The sequence below is a fragment of the Bos indicus x Bos taurus genome, chromosome 9, assembly GCF_003369695.1.
Source record: "Bos indicus x Bos taurus breed Angus x Brahman F1 hybrid chromosome 9, Bos_hybrid_MaternalHap_v2.0, whole genome shotgun sequence".
Taxonomy (NCBI): Eukaryota; Metazoa; Chordata; class Mammalia; order Artiodactyla; family Bovidae; genus Bos; species Bos indicus x Bos taurus.
The window spans coordinates 73,261,398-73,278,429 of record NC_040084.1 but is presented as its reverse complement, the minus strand read 5'-3'; the positions used below and the strand labels follow the sequence as shown (position 1 = coordinate 73,278,429).

At 41.0% G+C, this 17,032-nt stretch overlaps 1 protein-coding gene across 3 annotated transcripts in view; it reads right to left on the bottom strand.

The window, feature by feature from the left end:
- Nucleotides 1-16,708, bottom strand: part of MYB (MYB proto-oncogene, transcription factor) — a 35,582-nt gene extending 18,874 nt beyond the window's left edge. Inside the window, exons 1-10 of one of the 3 annotated variants that reach the window (XM_027551625.1) lie at nt 16,404-16,708; nt 11,918-12,035; nt 10,142-10,213; nt 8,533-8,625; nt 8,073-8,293; nt 6,152-6,386; nt 4,838-4,918; nt 4,291-4,395; nt 2,736-2,990; nt 1,458-1,820 (exon numbers count right to left, since the gene is read on the bottom strand). In XM_027551625.1, the coding sequence (XP_027407426.1) occupies nt 1,458-1,820; nt 2,736-2,990; nt 4,291-4,395; nt 4,838-4,918; nt 6,152-6,386; nt 8,073-8,293; nt 8,533-8,625; nt 10,142-10,213; nt 11,918-12,035; nt 16,404-16,426 (1,566 nt within the window). In that variant the 5' untranslated portion in view covers nt 16,427-16,708. Of the gene's footprint in view, nt 1-1,457; nt 1,821-2,735; nt 2,991-4,290; nt 4,396-4,837; nt 4,919-6,151; nt 6,387-8,072; nt 8,294-8,532; nt 8,626-10,141; nt 10,214-11,917; nt 12,036-14,648; nt 14,767-16,403 lie in introns of those variants that run through there. The other 2 variants (XM_027551626.1, XM_027551627.1) reach the window with 2 other exon arrangements.
- Nucleotides 16,709-17,032: the final 324 nt, after the last annotated feature.

The window sequence follows — 17,032 nt, the reverse complement described above, 5'->3', positions numbered from 1 at the left end:
AAAATACTTAAGTTAAACAGTGATTCTTTACTCAGCCCAATTTAAAAATTGATGTTAACAAATAGGTATGTTTTACTGACCCACTATATGAAATAATGATGTTAACAAGCACACAGTGTTTTATTTCAATTTTGCACCCAAGATTTGGAATATGATTTCCAAAAAAAACTTGTAAAATCCTAAGAAAACATTCTCAATAGATGACACCTGTCATTAAAAGAATGAGATGCACTTTTTATTAATGTTAAAAGTGTGGAAGTGACATCTTTTGGAAAGTAATCATTGTTTTTCTTTCATACTTTTTTTTCTCTTTAGTTATCTAGGAAACATCATTGTATAAAATTGACATTATGTGGAAAATTCTTGAGTAATAACCTGTATCTCTCAAAATACTGATGTTCTGGGAAAGTAATAGGTGTTCCTCAAATGGTTTCAAGGTAAAACAAATTTGGAAAACATATTTCAATCTCTTGGAAATTCACAATGCACATTAGTGTATTTAAAACTTTGAGAGATCCTGCAGTAAAGAAACTGCCTTAATTTTGTTCAATTCAGTGTTTCCCAAACTTATATACTTGTATATTTAGGTATTTTTCTGGAATATCATTAAAGTCTTACAGAACTAATATACTCCAGAACAGAATTTGGAAAATACAAGTGAAAAATAAGATTGGTTTTTTAGTGGGCATATCATTTGCTCACACTTAGAGTTGTTCTTAAAACAGACTCAACAGACATAACTGGAAAAATGTTTTAAAGTGCCAAATTAACTTCAAATGTTTACATAATTAAGGAACAAATCTTTGATAAGAATGATAATTTCTATGCCTTAAAAATCTATATGAAGTAAGAACATTCATTGGCAAAAAAAAAAAAAAGTGCTAGTAAAATCTTATGGCATGACTCAGAAGAGCCAATGTTGAGAAAGTGAAATTAAAACGTACGTTATTTTTCTTAAGCATTTGTTCCTCATTTTCTTCCAAAATTTTTTCACTTAAAGATGGATTGGAACCTTTAAATCGTCTAGTTGCACTTCAAATGTTATCTAAACATTTGGTCCCCTTCTCCCCTGGGTCAGTGAATCATGTAATAATAAGTGAACAAAGAGATAGAAAATCTGTTAAAGTTTTTAAAGGGAGGGAAGGGATGGGAGACAAGGAAGAAATAGAAATGTTAAACTCCAGTGTGGAAGGAAATAAATGCACATCCCATGCAACTAACCATCCTTCAAATCACCAGAAGGTCAGAGAGAGATTATGACAAAATCATCAGTCAGTCTACAGACAGCCTAAACTCTCGGAGGCAGTATGACTTAGCAATAGCTAGAGGCAACAATGGAACGAAATCAGTGAAGACAACAGTAATTAGTCATTTGTTCCAAAGGATTAGTTTCTAGATTATTAAGGCTCAGGTGTCTGTTGAAAATTAGTAACAGCTGTGCAAAAATTGTGCTCTACCTGCGAGGGGGAGAATGGTAGGCTTTTGACAGGGGAACGCTTGGGAGTTGAACTGCTGACGTCAGCAAGTATCAAGGAACTAGAGTGTCCGGTGGCTACGGGGCTGGCCTGGCCCCGCTTTTTTCGAAGGATGACCCGTGGAATTGTGCTGAGCCTCACAGGAGGGAAGGGCTTGGGCAGGTCAAGTGAACCCTCACTCAACTTGCGTCTGTTCGCCCTCGTGCTAGGCTCTCCTGCAGGTCTATTCACACTGCCCTCTCTCTGCTGAAGCTGGAGGGCTTTGCCTGCATCGTGTTGGCTAGGTGAAAAATCTGCTTCTTCAAAGAATTCAAAACTGCTGAGATCACCCCACGATGAAGCATCCTGAAACAATGTGGGAGGCACAGAACTTTGAGACAGTGTGTGCATGGTGTGTGCCATCACCTGTAACACAGCACTGAGAAAGATGCTGAATGCAAAGAAAACACCTGGCCCCCTTGCTAGACTTCCTGTGAAACAGCCTGGAGACTGAAACAGTTATTCTGGCACAGGGCACGGTGTGTCTCCCATCCTGCCTCGAGGCTGGCCCTCCTGGGAGCTGCAGGAAGCTCCCAGTACTCTATCATTTGCATGCAGTTCAAAGCAAAAAGAAAAGCTCTTGGGTGGCACATCTTGGCAATGTTCATCCTCTGTCTGATGGGGATGCAATAAATGCTTTTTAATCAACTGGGAAACAAAGAAAATGAATTGTCAGCTTTTCTGATGCTGAATTCAAGTTTGTTTCACCGGAGATGGTTTGTGTCAGTGAACTAGTTGGGACCAGCAATCAATAATCAATGTTTGTGGAGAAAGCCATGTCCGCCAATGAACTTATTACCACTTCAAATACATTGGAAGACTGCTTTAAGTTCTAAGTATTTCTTAACATAATTCTTAATGAGCTATCCAAAAGCAAAGCACAGTTCTGGGAAAACACAAAGGAATAAACAAAAGTTAAAAAAAAAAAGGTTTAAAATAATCCAAATATTCCTATAGCCCAAGCTCTACTTAAAGGTCATTGACTCTACTATTTTTATAAATATGCATTTTGAAGGAAATGTGTGAAAAGCTACCTTTTATGTGGGTAGCCTAAGAAATCAGATATTGAAGAAACACACGAAAACTAAAGTCACACTTATATGTTTACATTACTATATGCTAATAATACAATATTCACTACAGAAAATGGCCACGATTTGAGAAGTGGGTTTCCTAATTCCTCTTCCCAAAATGTTAACTTGCCTTAAAAATTCTACTTACAGAATCTATAAATTGAAGTGTTTCTGCAAATTCTAAGAGGTTCTTAACATTGTCCAGGATGGTGCTTTGGTGGAAGATCATGCACCTGGCAGGAGAGGCACTTTCTTCAGGTAGGGAGCCGGGATCCGCGGGCAGAGATGGAGTGGAGTGGTGCTCTTCCAAACAGGAAACAGGTGCACTGTCTCCATGAGGTCTGGTGTGGTCGGCAATGGTGGTGCTGTGCCACCCGGGGTAGCTGCATGTGTGGTTCTGTGTCTAAGGAGGGGGGTGGGGGAATAAAGAAAGAGCAGGGAGAAGAAAGGGAGAAGGAACTTAGCAATGAAGTTGCATAAGGTATCAGATGCTGTTAGAGGAAAGATAAAAGCCATTGCATCATCCAGAACTTGCGCCTATGAAACAGTTGTCAAGATGTTTCCTTTTATCAATGCAAGACCCCACTTTTTAGTAGTGGTATATAGCCTGTCATCTATGGATGACCTTCACTGCCATCATTTTGTTAAAATTGCAAACAGAGGAACTCTGTTACAAGGAACAACTCTCACATGGAATGTCTTAAAGATCTACTTGAACATAATTTCCAAAAGGACCATAAATGTTTGTTGTGAATTAAGTGGGCTGTTATTCTCACCCTAACCTACACAAGGGCTGGAAGATTCAAAAGTTAGAGTTTCTTTTATCTGTGTATATTCTTGTGTCTTCTATTCCTTTTTAATGCTACAGATTGCACTGATGCAGTAAAGAGCTGCCAAATCAACGTGGTTACAAAAGCAGAAGAGCAAATTAACAGAAGTCTCCTTTCAGCATGACCACGCAACAGGAGAAATTGCAAAACATTAACTAAAGTTAAAAAGTGGTCGAACTATCAAAGGCACATAATCATTTTATTATTTAACCAAAAAGAAATCTACTCCTGAGGATACCTACTGGGTATCGTATCTTTTATTCTCTTTGTTGGTTAACTACATATGTTACAAAGTACAAGCTGCTTTCCCAGTTTGTCGTCCAGTCACTAGAAAAGATGTCAAAATTCAATAATGGTCCACACGGCTTTTGTGCATGCAAACAAAAGAGGGTCACTTATTTATGGAGAGATTTGATATATATATAATTTTTACATGGATATACTGGGCATACATTAAATTATGTTTGAAATGATAAATATGAAAATCTAGCTTAAGAAAAGTAATAGAAAAAAATTCAATGAATAGGCACCAGACACACAGCTTTGTAAAAAAAAATTGCAAATTTTCAGTTTTTTCTCTGCTACTCACTAAATTGATTATAGTCCTTCTGAAGAAAAAAAAATTGAGGAAGAGACTCATAGATGGATATTGAGGTTCTATGGCAACACAAAAGGACGACTTCCAAGTTAGTCAACACACACTGTGATACCGATTGCATTTTATTACAAGCAACCTCTAGTGTTTAAACATTGTTAGTGGATATATGGAGTCTTGATTAGTGTGATTGTTAGAAGATAACGGAAAAGATATAGAAGAACACTGGGGTCAAGCCATTATCCACCGCTTGGATCAAGCACGCAGTGACAGCTTACTGGAAGTGCCTGCTGTCCTTTGAGTTCGTTCTCAGTTGACATTAGAAGCAACTCTAACTCCTTTATTCGCTTTTCTTTCTCAGGGTCTTCATCATTATAGTGTCTCTGAAATGAAAAGTTAAGCAAGAAGAAAACACAAAGGCCTGGTTGGTAGCTGTAAATACAATGGTCATGGCCTGTGGTTCACAAGAGACCACACAGAACCCAAAGAACCCTGGCATGGAACCAACGCCAACCGAATCTGGCCACTACAGAAATCTCTGTGAATGTTATCCCAGACATAAGGGAGGGATGTGAAACGTGAGGCTCAAGGAGATGCTGACAGAGGGGTTGTTTCAACTTTCAACATCCGAGAACCAGAGAGTCCCGTGCTAATTCAATCCGGAAGTGGAGACTGCTGGCCAGAACTCCGCCCATTTTTTCACTGTCCCCCATTTTTTTAACTTCAATGGATCAGGTGGAAATAAGTGTTTGGATGAAAGAACCAGAGCTGTGCCTTGAGCAACTAATGAGCTTCTTTATGAAATGATCTTTACAGTGGGCTTACCTGAATAGCTGCAGCAGCTGGCTGAGGGACATTGACTATATTTACATGTAATGCTACAGGATATGGGACGTGACTGGAGACCTACATCAAAAATGCAAAACAAAGGCCGAGTCATTCATGGTTACACATGCTTCAGGGGACTTGTTGGCTTCCTCAAGTTTCACTCTAAGACTAAGGAAAAAAAAAGCACTTTTCTGATAAAATTCACAAAGCAAAATAAATAAAATCCAACTCTAATTTGAAATTTTAGCCAAACATTTAATAATATTAAAGCAACGTAGTGAAAAAAATTTAAATGCTCATTAATTATGACAGGAAGTATTCCTTAGAGAAAACTAGAAAGAAAAATATAATCTGAAACACATTCATGAGTGTATGAACGAAGTTTTGATGCCAAAAACAGCTGGCACTAGCTGTTTATAAATAAAAATATTTTTCTGTGAATTATTATGAGTTTTTTTAGTAAAGAGTACAGCAGCTCTTAGGATAGTTCATTCATCTAAGACTTTTTAGGAAAGTCTGCAGTCAAATTTACAGAATAGACAGAGAAAGTAAAAACTACTTGGGAGTATGTTTTGCATAGAATTTGCTTATGAGCTCTGAATTCTTGGATAAATTTCATCATTTATTATTGTTAATTTTAAGATTCAAGTCTTGCAATCTTGATTTTTTTTCTCTTTATTCTTTTCTAATCCATTATGAAAATTTCTTTCCATAAATATAAATATCAAGAAATGAAGAAAGAATCACACTGATTCAAAGGAGGATAAAAAACATCAGATGTCAGTCATGAAACTGCTCTTGTTTCTCAGTAAGAAGGCAAACACTTACTTAGTGAATGAATAAATTAAGACCTTTCAGCTAGATCACTACCAGAGCTGAACTTACAATCACCTGTTAAATTTCAGTGTCAAACTATTTCCCTGTAAATGTAATATTACATTCACTTTTTATTTTGGCAGAGAAAAGTACTAGATACAACTGCACCTCCATGCCCTCATTCTTCTTCAGCAATACCTTGTTAAGTAAATTTACATTCAAAAGCTAACTTCAAATTAGATTTGAAGCAGCAAGTTAAAACCAAACAACCTGGATTCTAGTCTGGACAGTCTCTATGAGCTGTGTAACCCTGGACAAATCACTTAACATCCTCATTTCTGGATTCATATTAGGGATAACACCACCTACCCTTCTCAGTTGATCATGATCATGTCTGCGAAAACTAAGTATTCACTAGAAATTATCATTATTACCTGGAACTAGTAATAAAACAACCATCTCTTTCATTAAACTGAATGCTCAGGAACAACTTACGTTTTGTGCTTCAGAAATGTGGTAATAGGGATAGTCACTGTTAACGGAGGGTTGGCCAGCTGGAGGGAGTTGAGCTGAAGGTGGAGCATGCGTAAAGCCCATCAAATGGCTGTTCTTCTGAAAGCTTGTGGTCACTGGTGGCTGGCTGGCTTTAGAAGACTCCTGCAGATAACCTTCCTGCTCGACCTTACGACGCATTGTAGAATTCCAGTGGTTCTTGATAGCATTATCAGTTCTGCACAGAAATATATCACATATTCATTTTACAAACAACAATTTCAACTCAGATTACAGTTAATTGACAGAAAACTGTTTCTAACAGAGACTTTTCTTTTGGTCCAGTACTAGTGTTTTTTTTCACTTCTGTCTTCTCTACGTCCTTAAAAGCACGCTACCCCCAATCAACTAATTAAAAATCCATAGATTTCTCTAAATTACATAATATGGAAATTATATAGTTTTATACAAATTTTGAAATCTTTTAGACATTTGTCTTTCCTTGTTAAGTGTATTTTCAATACAATACAATTTCAATACAATGTTTATTCTGACTGTGGTACAAGACTCTAATACAACTTAAAGTCCTGGTTGTTCTAGAAAATTACTCCTTTGAGTTGTGGACTGACATACACATCACAATAGGCACTCACTGAAGTTTGGTGAGCAATAATGATGTTGCTGCTGCCTCAATGTCTACTCTTTATCTAGAACAGTACTAGCTAGAGATTTTGAGTAAAAAATCCTCCCACATTTCAGAAACCACCTAAAACTGTTCCAAAGCGGGCAGAGATGAAAATGTAAAATGGCATCCAGAAAGGAAAGAGGCTAACTTCCAATATATTTTTAAACTGCAAAGCATTTTTACTAAAGTTTTTCAATTCTCAGGAAAACAGTTTCTCAATTCAAAAAAAAAGAACAAAACCGTTTTAAGCCTCTCTTTTACTATTTCTGTGGGGGTGGGGGAATGCATGCTAAAGAAAGAGGAAGTTCAATCGCCCCTTAAAACTTTAAAAGAATCAACAACATATCCTCTCAGACCATATGGGAGAAAAGGCCTCCCTTTATCAACCTCTTGAATTCTCTGAGCTTATTCTGGACCAAGAGAGAGGAAATGCTTCAGAACATCACAAGGGAATACTGAATAGACCATCAGAAGCACGGCCTTCTTTGAAACGACTCTTTCTCCACTTTGGGTCATGAAGCTGAAGAATAAAAGTATTTAAAATATTTCCTATCTTATGATATTTTTATGAAGATTTATAATAAATAGTATCTCCCCAATTAAACATCTGTTATAAACTGTTTAAATGGTGAAAGTGGGACAAAAATGAGCTTCCAAAGATATCCCTCAAACTGAGGTCATTTTCATGCCTTGTTCATGAAAAAGAAAGCATAACAACAACATTATTTAAAAACCTGGAAGAAGTATGATAATTCTAGAGATACAGCCTTTCTTTATTCAAAAGAAAAAAATTAAGCCAAGTGGTATAATGAAATGAACATGGTATCAGGAAATGGTACCTGAACTCCTTCTGGTCACAACTAGCTGTATGAACTCATACCAAACTATTAATCCTTGGTTTCCTTCTACATGTTTAGAGTTTTGAAGTTTACAGAGTGCTCCGATATATTTTATTTGGTACTAACATTGGCCCTGAGAAGTGGGTTATAACCTGTTTTGCAAATGGGGCAATTGAGGCTGAGAAAGTTGGCTCAAGCTCACCATTGGGGTGGATTCTGGAAGTCCTGAACCAGATAACCTCTAAAGTCTCTTCCAGTTTTAAAAGCTATGGATCTGGTTTATCTAATGAAACATACACCACAACAAAATGTAATTCACTCACCATACATTTTAAAACAGAATGTTCCATACCCGTTCCCTCATTCTTCCCAATCAATATATTTTTTGACATATTATTACCGTCCAGGCAGTAGCTTTGCGATTTCTGCCCATCTGTTCCCCAGTCTCTTGTGTGCCTGGTAAATAATTCTGTCTTCCTCTTCTGTCCAGGAGGTTTTCTTAACTTCTGGATTCAAGTGGTTATGCCACCTCTCCCTACATTGTTTTCCAATTCTCCCCTTTAAGTGCTTGGCAATAACAGACCAACGTTTCGGACCGTATTTCTGTACAAGCTCTATCACCTTCAGATAAACACACAAAAATAACCTATGTTTTAATGTTATGTAATGAGTCAGTGTAATCATTCTTCATGTTATCTTTAGAAAATTTCTAAAAATCTTCTTTCATTCATGGGAAATATGGGAATAGAGACCTCAACTTTCTGTTTGTATACTTTACCTGTTTCTTCAAGCTGGGAAATATTCAACAATATTGGGGGCTATTCGTAATTGTGATTCACACCAACGAATAAAGAACTTACTCTCTGATCTTCCTCTTTGGTCCAAGGACCCTTGATGAGCTCAGGGTTTAGTACTTTCTGCCATCGGTGCTGGCACTGGACATCTGTTCGATTCTAGGCAAATAAGATGAAGCAAGCACTGTCACGTAAGACATGATGTGATAACACATGAATACTGTTGTCATATAAATCACATGTGGGCAATATACCACGAAAACATTCAAGAACATTTTAGGGCATGTTTGGAAAGCCCATTTCTTATAGCTAAAGAACATACAAAAGAATACATCAAAGTTGTATCTAAAATTAGAAGTTCTCCATCCTGAGGGAAACAGTTCTTCTACGTGATCTAAAGGATCGTCATACAGCATACTTGGCTGTCAATTTAACTTAACCTTAATCTCAGTGTGTTGCTTTGGAAGTACCCATATGGATTAAGACTTCTTAGAGATTTTATATTGATGTTGGACCTTTATGTTGATGTTGGACCACTCTAAATGACATAAGTTTGATTCTCATTCACGCTAAGAGATGTGCTTCAATTTAGGACTAAAGTGTTAATATTACAGAAAAAACAAAGATGAAAAAAAAATGGGCCCTATTTTATAAGAGCTTATAATCATGTAAGTAGTAAAAGACAAACATATAGTTAACTAAGAAGGTGAAATTTGATTCATAGGCAAGAAGAGACCACAGCAAAATGATATTGGGGTGGAAAAAAGGAGTGTCTCCTGAGAAGGAGAAATTATGTTTCCTTAGAAATAGTCTGGAAAAGGTCTTGGCATAGACTGTGAAGGATGGATGCAACATTTTAAGAGGTGGCATCACCAGGGACACAAGTTCTCAGGAGGGAAAGCAGAAATGAATTCAACCAAACCTGCTTACAGAGAGGAAGCAGGAAACAGAACTGGAGCTATTAAGTCGAGGCATATGGAAGAGCCTCCATGTGCCAGGTCTAGGCAGTTTACTTAATGTGTGAGACTTGAAGTCACTGTCGCTAGTTTTGAGATGTAAGGTAAAGCTGCATTTTATGAAGCTCCATCTACCAATGGTGTCTGGGACATGTGAGAAAGTGAAAAGCTACAAGCTGGAAAACCAGTTATGAAGGCAATGCAGTTGTCCAGAGAAGAGGGAAAGGGGCCAAACATGTAAAACAGTGAGGAGAATGAACAAAGGCATCCCAGATTCCTTAATCCTGGCTTTGTGTAGGGGACGGGGTGGGGGTGGGGGGCGGGTAAGTCTAAAGGAGCTCCAAAATTTTAAACCAGGATACCAAAATTATGGCTATTGAAAAGATATGAAATTGAAGAAAAGCAGACTTGGGGGAAATATCATGAGTTTAGTCATCCACCATACAACAAATTTAATCAAATTGCTAATATATATTATCCTAAAAATGAAAAGATAAAGAAGGAAGCATTTAAGATATGCTATAAAAAATCCATTAATAATATCTTTAGAAATTTAATTATATGCATTACAATAGAAATATAAGTTATGGATAGGCATTTCTCCCTTACTTCTTACATAAAAGCACATGTGTAATGTTTTAATATCATCTCCTAGGATATCTTATTTAAATCTTTGGGAGAGGATTTCCTTTTACAGAAAGAAAAAATTACTAACTTACCGGGAGATAATTAGCAATAACTTTCCAGTCATCTGTTCCATTCTGTTCCACCAGCTTCTTTAGTTTTTCATCCTAAGATATTTAAAGGTAATCCTAGGATATTAGTCATTTACTGTAAACTCAGATCAGAGTTTGAATCTTGATTCAACTACTGATGAGTTATATAAGCTTGGGTACATCATTTAGCTTTTCTGGGCCTTAATATTGTCATCTGTACAATGGGAATGATAGTGTCTGTCAACAGGATTATTTGAGAATTATATGAGTTAATTATGCAAAACATTTAGCATAATGTCTGATACAAAATGTTTAACACTTGGTGACTTTTAAAAGTTCTACTTCATGGGAAAAATATGAACTCCACTGTTTGATTTAATAGACATTGAATTATGGCATTAGACAGGATCTCAATACGAAACAGTTCAAGTTCTACTCTAATATTTACTAAGTTCAATATCTTCATTTAAAAAAGTGGAGGATCACTTTTCTTAATTAAACTTGAAGGTATGATGTAAGAAAATCATTTAGTTTTTGTATCAATATATTCACAATTTAAATGAGACCAAATTTATTAGAACACAGAAGACACTAAACATCAGGGTGAAATCTTTCAGTTCACAACTGTTTTTCTAAACATATTCAAGCAAAAGAGAACCCCCATGTTGCTGCCAAGGTAACTTTCACACATGATGTGACTCCCATGGTACAACACAGACACAGGAATTAGGAAACCAGGGTTACCATCAGAACTTCTGAATCTCTAAGAATAATCCATGTGCACGAGTTCCACAGGTAAAATACATTTCCCATGGACCTCATTGGAAATCCTGCCTGCCTGTCAATGAGAGATCTGGTTTAAGTAAAGGAGGGCAGAATGAAACTGAACAAGGGTCAATATCATTTATTCTAACACGAAATCCTCTACAATCAGTTGCAAATTTTGAGGACTTTAAAGAAAAAAGCAACTTTTCTCTTACATTAATAATTTTGCCCCCTAAGCATTTTTCCATTCCTACAAAGATCAAGCTTTTGATAAGCTCGCAGAAAAAGAGAGGTGAGAAGCAGACACATCTCCATCCATTCTGAATGCTCTCAGAGCAGACTGAGCAACTAACACTTTCAGAACAGACACCCAGGTATATTTCTCTGTGTAACATTATATGCCAAGAATGTTAAATGAACCTGTTACAACAAGTTTTATGGGTGCTGCTTTATTCTTTTGTTTTGTTTTTGGAAATAGCAATTCATTCACTGGTTCAGGGAACATTTATTAATATTCCACTTTGTGGCGATCAATTCTGGGTTCAGGAACACAAAAATGAATAGATATTTAGCCCTGCCCTCAGCAGACTCACAGTCTACAGGCAGAGGCATATATGTTACAGGAACAATAAATACGAACGTGTACCCAGTGGTTGGAGGATGCATCCAACGTGTCTAGGGAAACCAGGGACAGCGTCACAGAAGAAGCAATGTCTCACAAGTGATGAAGAAGTAGTTGTGGAGTAAAATGACAAGAACAGAATAGGCAGAGGAAAAAACAATAAAGTGAGAAGACAAGAACATTCAAACAGCTGCAAAAAGTTTGAAAAAGGATGGTACAGTGTCCATGTAGGGGAGTGGTGAGGGGTAAGCACACTGCACAGGCAGGCTAGGGTAAGAAATCAGAGAGCCTGCTAATAGGTTTGAACACCTGTAGTTTAGCTGAAATTTTGTTTTTCACAAATGGAAGCACTCCATGCTTTTTCCTCATGTTTTGATTACATAATTAGTTACCTCTTCCCTGGTCCACCTAGTTTTCCCCAAGTGACGCTTTCCAGACTTGGGAAGCAATCCATCATAATCATGGTCACACATCTCAATGTCTTCATCATCCTCGTCACTACTGTAGATGCTGCAGAAATAAAAAGTGGGCAGATGTGGACTGAAACAAGAGGATCCAAACTACAGCAAGCAAAACTCACACCAAAACTCCTCAACAATCTCTTCAAAGTTTACAAAGATAAAACTTGGAAAAGTTGCACAACAAGAGTGTTTTTGGCACTTTGTTGCTCTGGGATTGTAAACGAGTTTTGCTGTTTTTGGTATCCACAGATACGGCAAAGGACCTGGCACTTTCTATTGCACTGCATGTTTAAACCTGCTGTTAATGTTAGACCAGTGACAAATTACACAATTGGCAACCTTCCAACCAATGAAGGTTTAGGTTTAAAACTTAATGTTAAAGACAATAAAAAGAACGAGAGCCCACATCCTTTATATAAGTACACTCAAAATCTTTGGCATACGTCACATGGTTTAAATAATATTTCCCAAATACAATAAACAACTCAATTGCGTTATCTTCATGGGGCTGGTGTTTTATTAGGAGGAAAAAATTCAAGAAGTAATACACCCAACAATACAATTATAGTCATCTCTTAAAGATTAGAAGATTAAGAGAATCTAACAGGGAAAGGATTTAAAAACTGAGAAAGGATAAGGGATCAAGTGATCAAACTGCATTGTAAATAACATTTATATCAAACAGTTAAAAACTCCAGACCAGGTCGATCCAACTTGTGGCCATGTTTACAATCCTCAGTTTCCAGAGTAACCAAGTGAATAATTTAGGCCACATGGTAGTCAGAATCTTACTTACTCATGTTTTTTCTACCTCAGACTGAATGGTATTTGAAAGATCTTAAAATGTACCTAATTCAAAACTGAGGGATTTCCCCAGATGAGTTTAAAAGGAACTCATTACTGTTTTCAAAAGAACTTTTCCTTTTACCTACTTGACCAAAACTATAAATTTTGATGTCTTTTGAACTAACTCTATACTTAATATTTATTAATCATATAATGATGAATGTATCCCTATAATAGATATGAGTCATTTTACAGCCAGTTTACTTTTAGTTATTATTTTACTTATATAAAACTTAAGTTACAAGGAAAAATTATACTATCTTTAAAGAGTTAACTAAAAATTTATCATTGCAATATTGAGAATTCCATCAAATTAAGAACAATAAAAATAATTATATAAAGTAATATCATAATGCAAATCATTATTCTAAAAAATAAAATGTATATTCATATCTGGTCTTCCAGAAGCAACTTACAAGTATATATTACCCATCCCTTACAAACCAGCAAAATTACTTCCCCCAAATCCTGAATTTGAGGTTCTTATAATTTAAAACTATTATTCTGGGAAACAACGCGAAGGTTCAGGATTCATGGTGAGCAAGCAGGATGTGATCCAAATTTAAAACGCCATCACACAAAAAAAGACCACTGAACTATATTTATAATCTATAACCATCTTTCACTTAGGGGCTATCCTTTTAAAGGAGAGCCTGATCCCATTTCACACTATCAACAAAGGGTTCTAAACAACTTCTGATTAATAATTACAGTAGCTTTCCTTTAATAAAAAACACAAGCATCATAAGGTGAAAAAAATGTTATTATAATCCCAGGAATTTTGAAAGGTTCATAGAGAACTCCTTGGAAAGCCCCCCAGATGAAGTGGCACCCTTGTGAAATATCCGGGATTCCAAGAAAGCCTGAGTCATCTGCAAGTGGAGTCACAGGTTCAGCTGAATTTAACTTTGGGGGTCTCGATAGATCTGGAGATCACGTTTTCAGAACTGAGAACTACTCGTTCCAAACCAGTAATCCGACACCACTGTCTTGGCAACAGCTGAACACTCAGGAATAAGCAACAAATTCGGCCGCCCATAGGGGGCAGCCTACATCAGGAGAGAGCGCATAGACACTAAATAGGACTAGGCTTCTGGAGGTAAAGGTGCCAATCCTAGTTTTGCCTCAACCTAGCTGCGTGACTTGGACAAATCACTTCCCCTCTCTCAAGACCTCAGTTCCTCGCCTATACAGAAGGGCTTGGATTCTACTTCTAAGGTACTTTCCAGTGCTAATAAAGGATAATTCCAGATCTTTCGTTGAGTCTAAAAATTAAGCAGAAACGTGCAAAATCAGAGATGTGCACAAGCAAAGTCTTGGGGGAAACGTGGTGTGTGACTTCCGCAGGTCCTGAAGAGGCCACTGAAGAGGGGAGCAGGGCTACTAGCCCAGGGCTGGTCAAACTATCAGCTCCAGGGTCCATTAGCACGCGAGGCACGGGTGTTGCCTTTGAGCTTTGCATGCGATTTCCTCGCTCTGAACGGTCCCGGTCGTCTAAGTAGGATGATTAATTTCTACTAAGGACCTGAAATAACTTTTCCTTTATCTGCTCTGACAAGATCTCAGACCCAACAGTCAGAAGACTTTCAAAGGCTGATTTCAAGCTTGATGCACCCCGGCTCCCCACCTGCTAGACCTGGTGTGGTTACAAGAGTACGACTATGAATGTTACATTCTGTCAAGGAAACAAACCGTGCAAAGAAACGAAAAAGAAAAAAAAGTGTTGGGGGTTGGGAAAAAGGGAGGGGAGCGGGAGGAAGTGCCTTGTGGCCGCTACTGTGATTCTAGAAAAAGGGTTCAGACTCATTTCGCTGACCTGGTTAATAATCCCTGCCGAGTCGATGCTCGCCTTGCAAGAAACGGCTTCGAGCCCACAGCCGGGTTTCTCTTCCCCCTGAGGCAGGTTCAAGGCTCCCGCCCGTCCCGGCCACCTCCCCTCGCCGCTACCTGGGAGCCGCCGGGAACCTGAGCAGCCCCGCCCCGCGGGGACGGTCAAGATCGCGGCGCGCGGAGCCTGCCTCCGCGCCTCCTCCCAGCACCGCTTCCCAGCTCCCTCCTCCTCCTCCTCCTCTTCCTCCTAGTTTCTGCTCCCGAAAAAAAAAAAAAAAAAGATGACCCCGGCTGCTCTACAGTTAAGTCCCAAAGGCGAAGGTGAAACCACTCAAGAGGCAACACCCTCGCCCCGCGCGCCCAGACCCGGGAGAGGCAGAGGGAACCAGCGACAGCCCCAAGTCGTCTCCCTTTTTTTCTCCAGTACCTGGCCTTGTCTGGGCGCCGCTCCCCGGCCCGGCCAGGCCCGGCCGAGGGTGCTGCTGCAGGGCCCACACCCACGCTCTTTGCAACTTCCTATCTCTGCGAGAGGATAGGCGACCTCCGATGCAAAAACGAATAAGTAAAAGAAAATCAAACAACCCGAGGAAAAAAGCCTGGGTTTGCTTTGCCTCCAGGGACTTTTCCCCCCAGCACGTCTCGGCCAAGGTCTATCCCCGCGTCCCCTTCTCCGCCCGGGGCGACCGAAGGCTGCGCGAGCAGGGCGCCAGGAGGAGCGGCGACCTTGGCCGCGTCCACGTGCGCGCGCCGCGCCGGGGCCTCCTGCACACGGGAAGCGCCCGCGGGGATTGCGTCCCTGTTGCGCGGCAGCGGCGTTGGGTGCCGCCCGCCTCCGTCCCTTGCCATTGAGCTGCAACCGTGGCGGCGGCCGAACTAGCCCCCGCACCCGGCCACTCAATGGGAGCGCCGCCGCGTCCAGTCCGGGAAGTCCACAGACTGGTCGAAGCAGGAGCTCCAGCAAGTGACAGTTCGGACCAGTCTCTCCCCTCTCCTCTCCCCGTTTCCCTCCGATCCGCCAAAATGTAACAGCACTTCACTCCCGACACCCGGCGAGCCTCCCCAAGTGCACTTGACATGTGCGGCGCGGGCGCGTGGGGGTGGATGTACAATGTTTGCTTTAGAAATAAAAGCCTCCCAGAGAATATGGATTCGAACATTCAAAACCAGAGCTTAAAACAATCTGCAAAGGTAGAGACCCTTTCCTCCCCTACAAGCTTCTTTCCAGCAGCCTGTCAGCTGACACTCTTCTTCGCCTCCATAAAGAATGAATGAAATTTAAATGAACTACCTGCAGCCACTAAACAGTTCGGCATTTCCCCTATATCAGCCATTAGCTCTGCACTTCCAAGTCCAAACATATCGCAATGCATCCAGCAATTACGCTGCGACTCGCTCGCCGACACCCGCGGCATCAAGCCAGGAACGTAGTGGGCTCCCCGGGGCTGGTGGGCACCGCTCTGCCCCTGGCTGGAGCGTGCTGCTATTTTCCCCCTAGAGAGAAGGTACCCTGTGCAACTTGCAAAATGAGCCTCAGGGCGTGCTTCCCAGCGTCCTAATGGATTTCCAGCACCGACTCTTCATTCTCCGTCCCTCGAGTGGCTTCTGCTGCCGAGGCAGGGGCTCCGGGTCCTCGCAGTATGACAGCCCCGCAGAAGATCCGGGAACGAATTCCCACCTGCTCCCAAGCTCCTGGAGCCCAGCGCGCCCCCGCCCACGGCCGCCCACCGGGGATCCCCATTACCTGTGCCGGGGTCTTCGGGCCATGGCGCGGCGGGCGCCGGGCTCCGCTGGGAGCCGCGGGAACCGCACGGGGCTGCGCCTCCCGCTGCCCGCCTGCGTCCCTCCCCGGCTGCGCAGTGGCGCTCCGCACCGCCGGGGCGAAGTTTCTCAGGAGAAAGAGGAGGAGGAGGAGGAGGAGGTCTCGGAGGAGGAGGAGAAGGAGGAGGAGGAAACAGGTTGATATTAAAGTGTAAACTCTGTAAACAGAGATGCCATCAAACAAAGAGCTTTGGACACTCCCCCTCCCGCCAAATCTGGCGCCCCTGCAGTGCGCACGCGCCCTGTCCGCCGCCTCCGCGGTCGCCTTGGCTGCCGCCCTCCGGGTTGCCTGGCCCGCGGGGCCGCGGCTCCCCTCCGACTCTCGCGCCGCTGTGTGGCTCCTGGCGCGCTGCGAGGCCGGGGCGGCGCGCGGGCGGAGAGCCCGGGGCCAGGGAGGGGCGACCGGGGGCCGCGGCGGCGCCTTTTCCTGAGCAAACCCCGCTCCCTGGTACCGGCTGCGCGGGCTCGCGCCGCGTCCCACTGATGCTGCCTCCCCTTCTTGGTGGCCGCACTATCGTCGCCCCACTCGGCTTGCCCCAGGGCCCCAGAAAT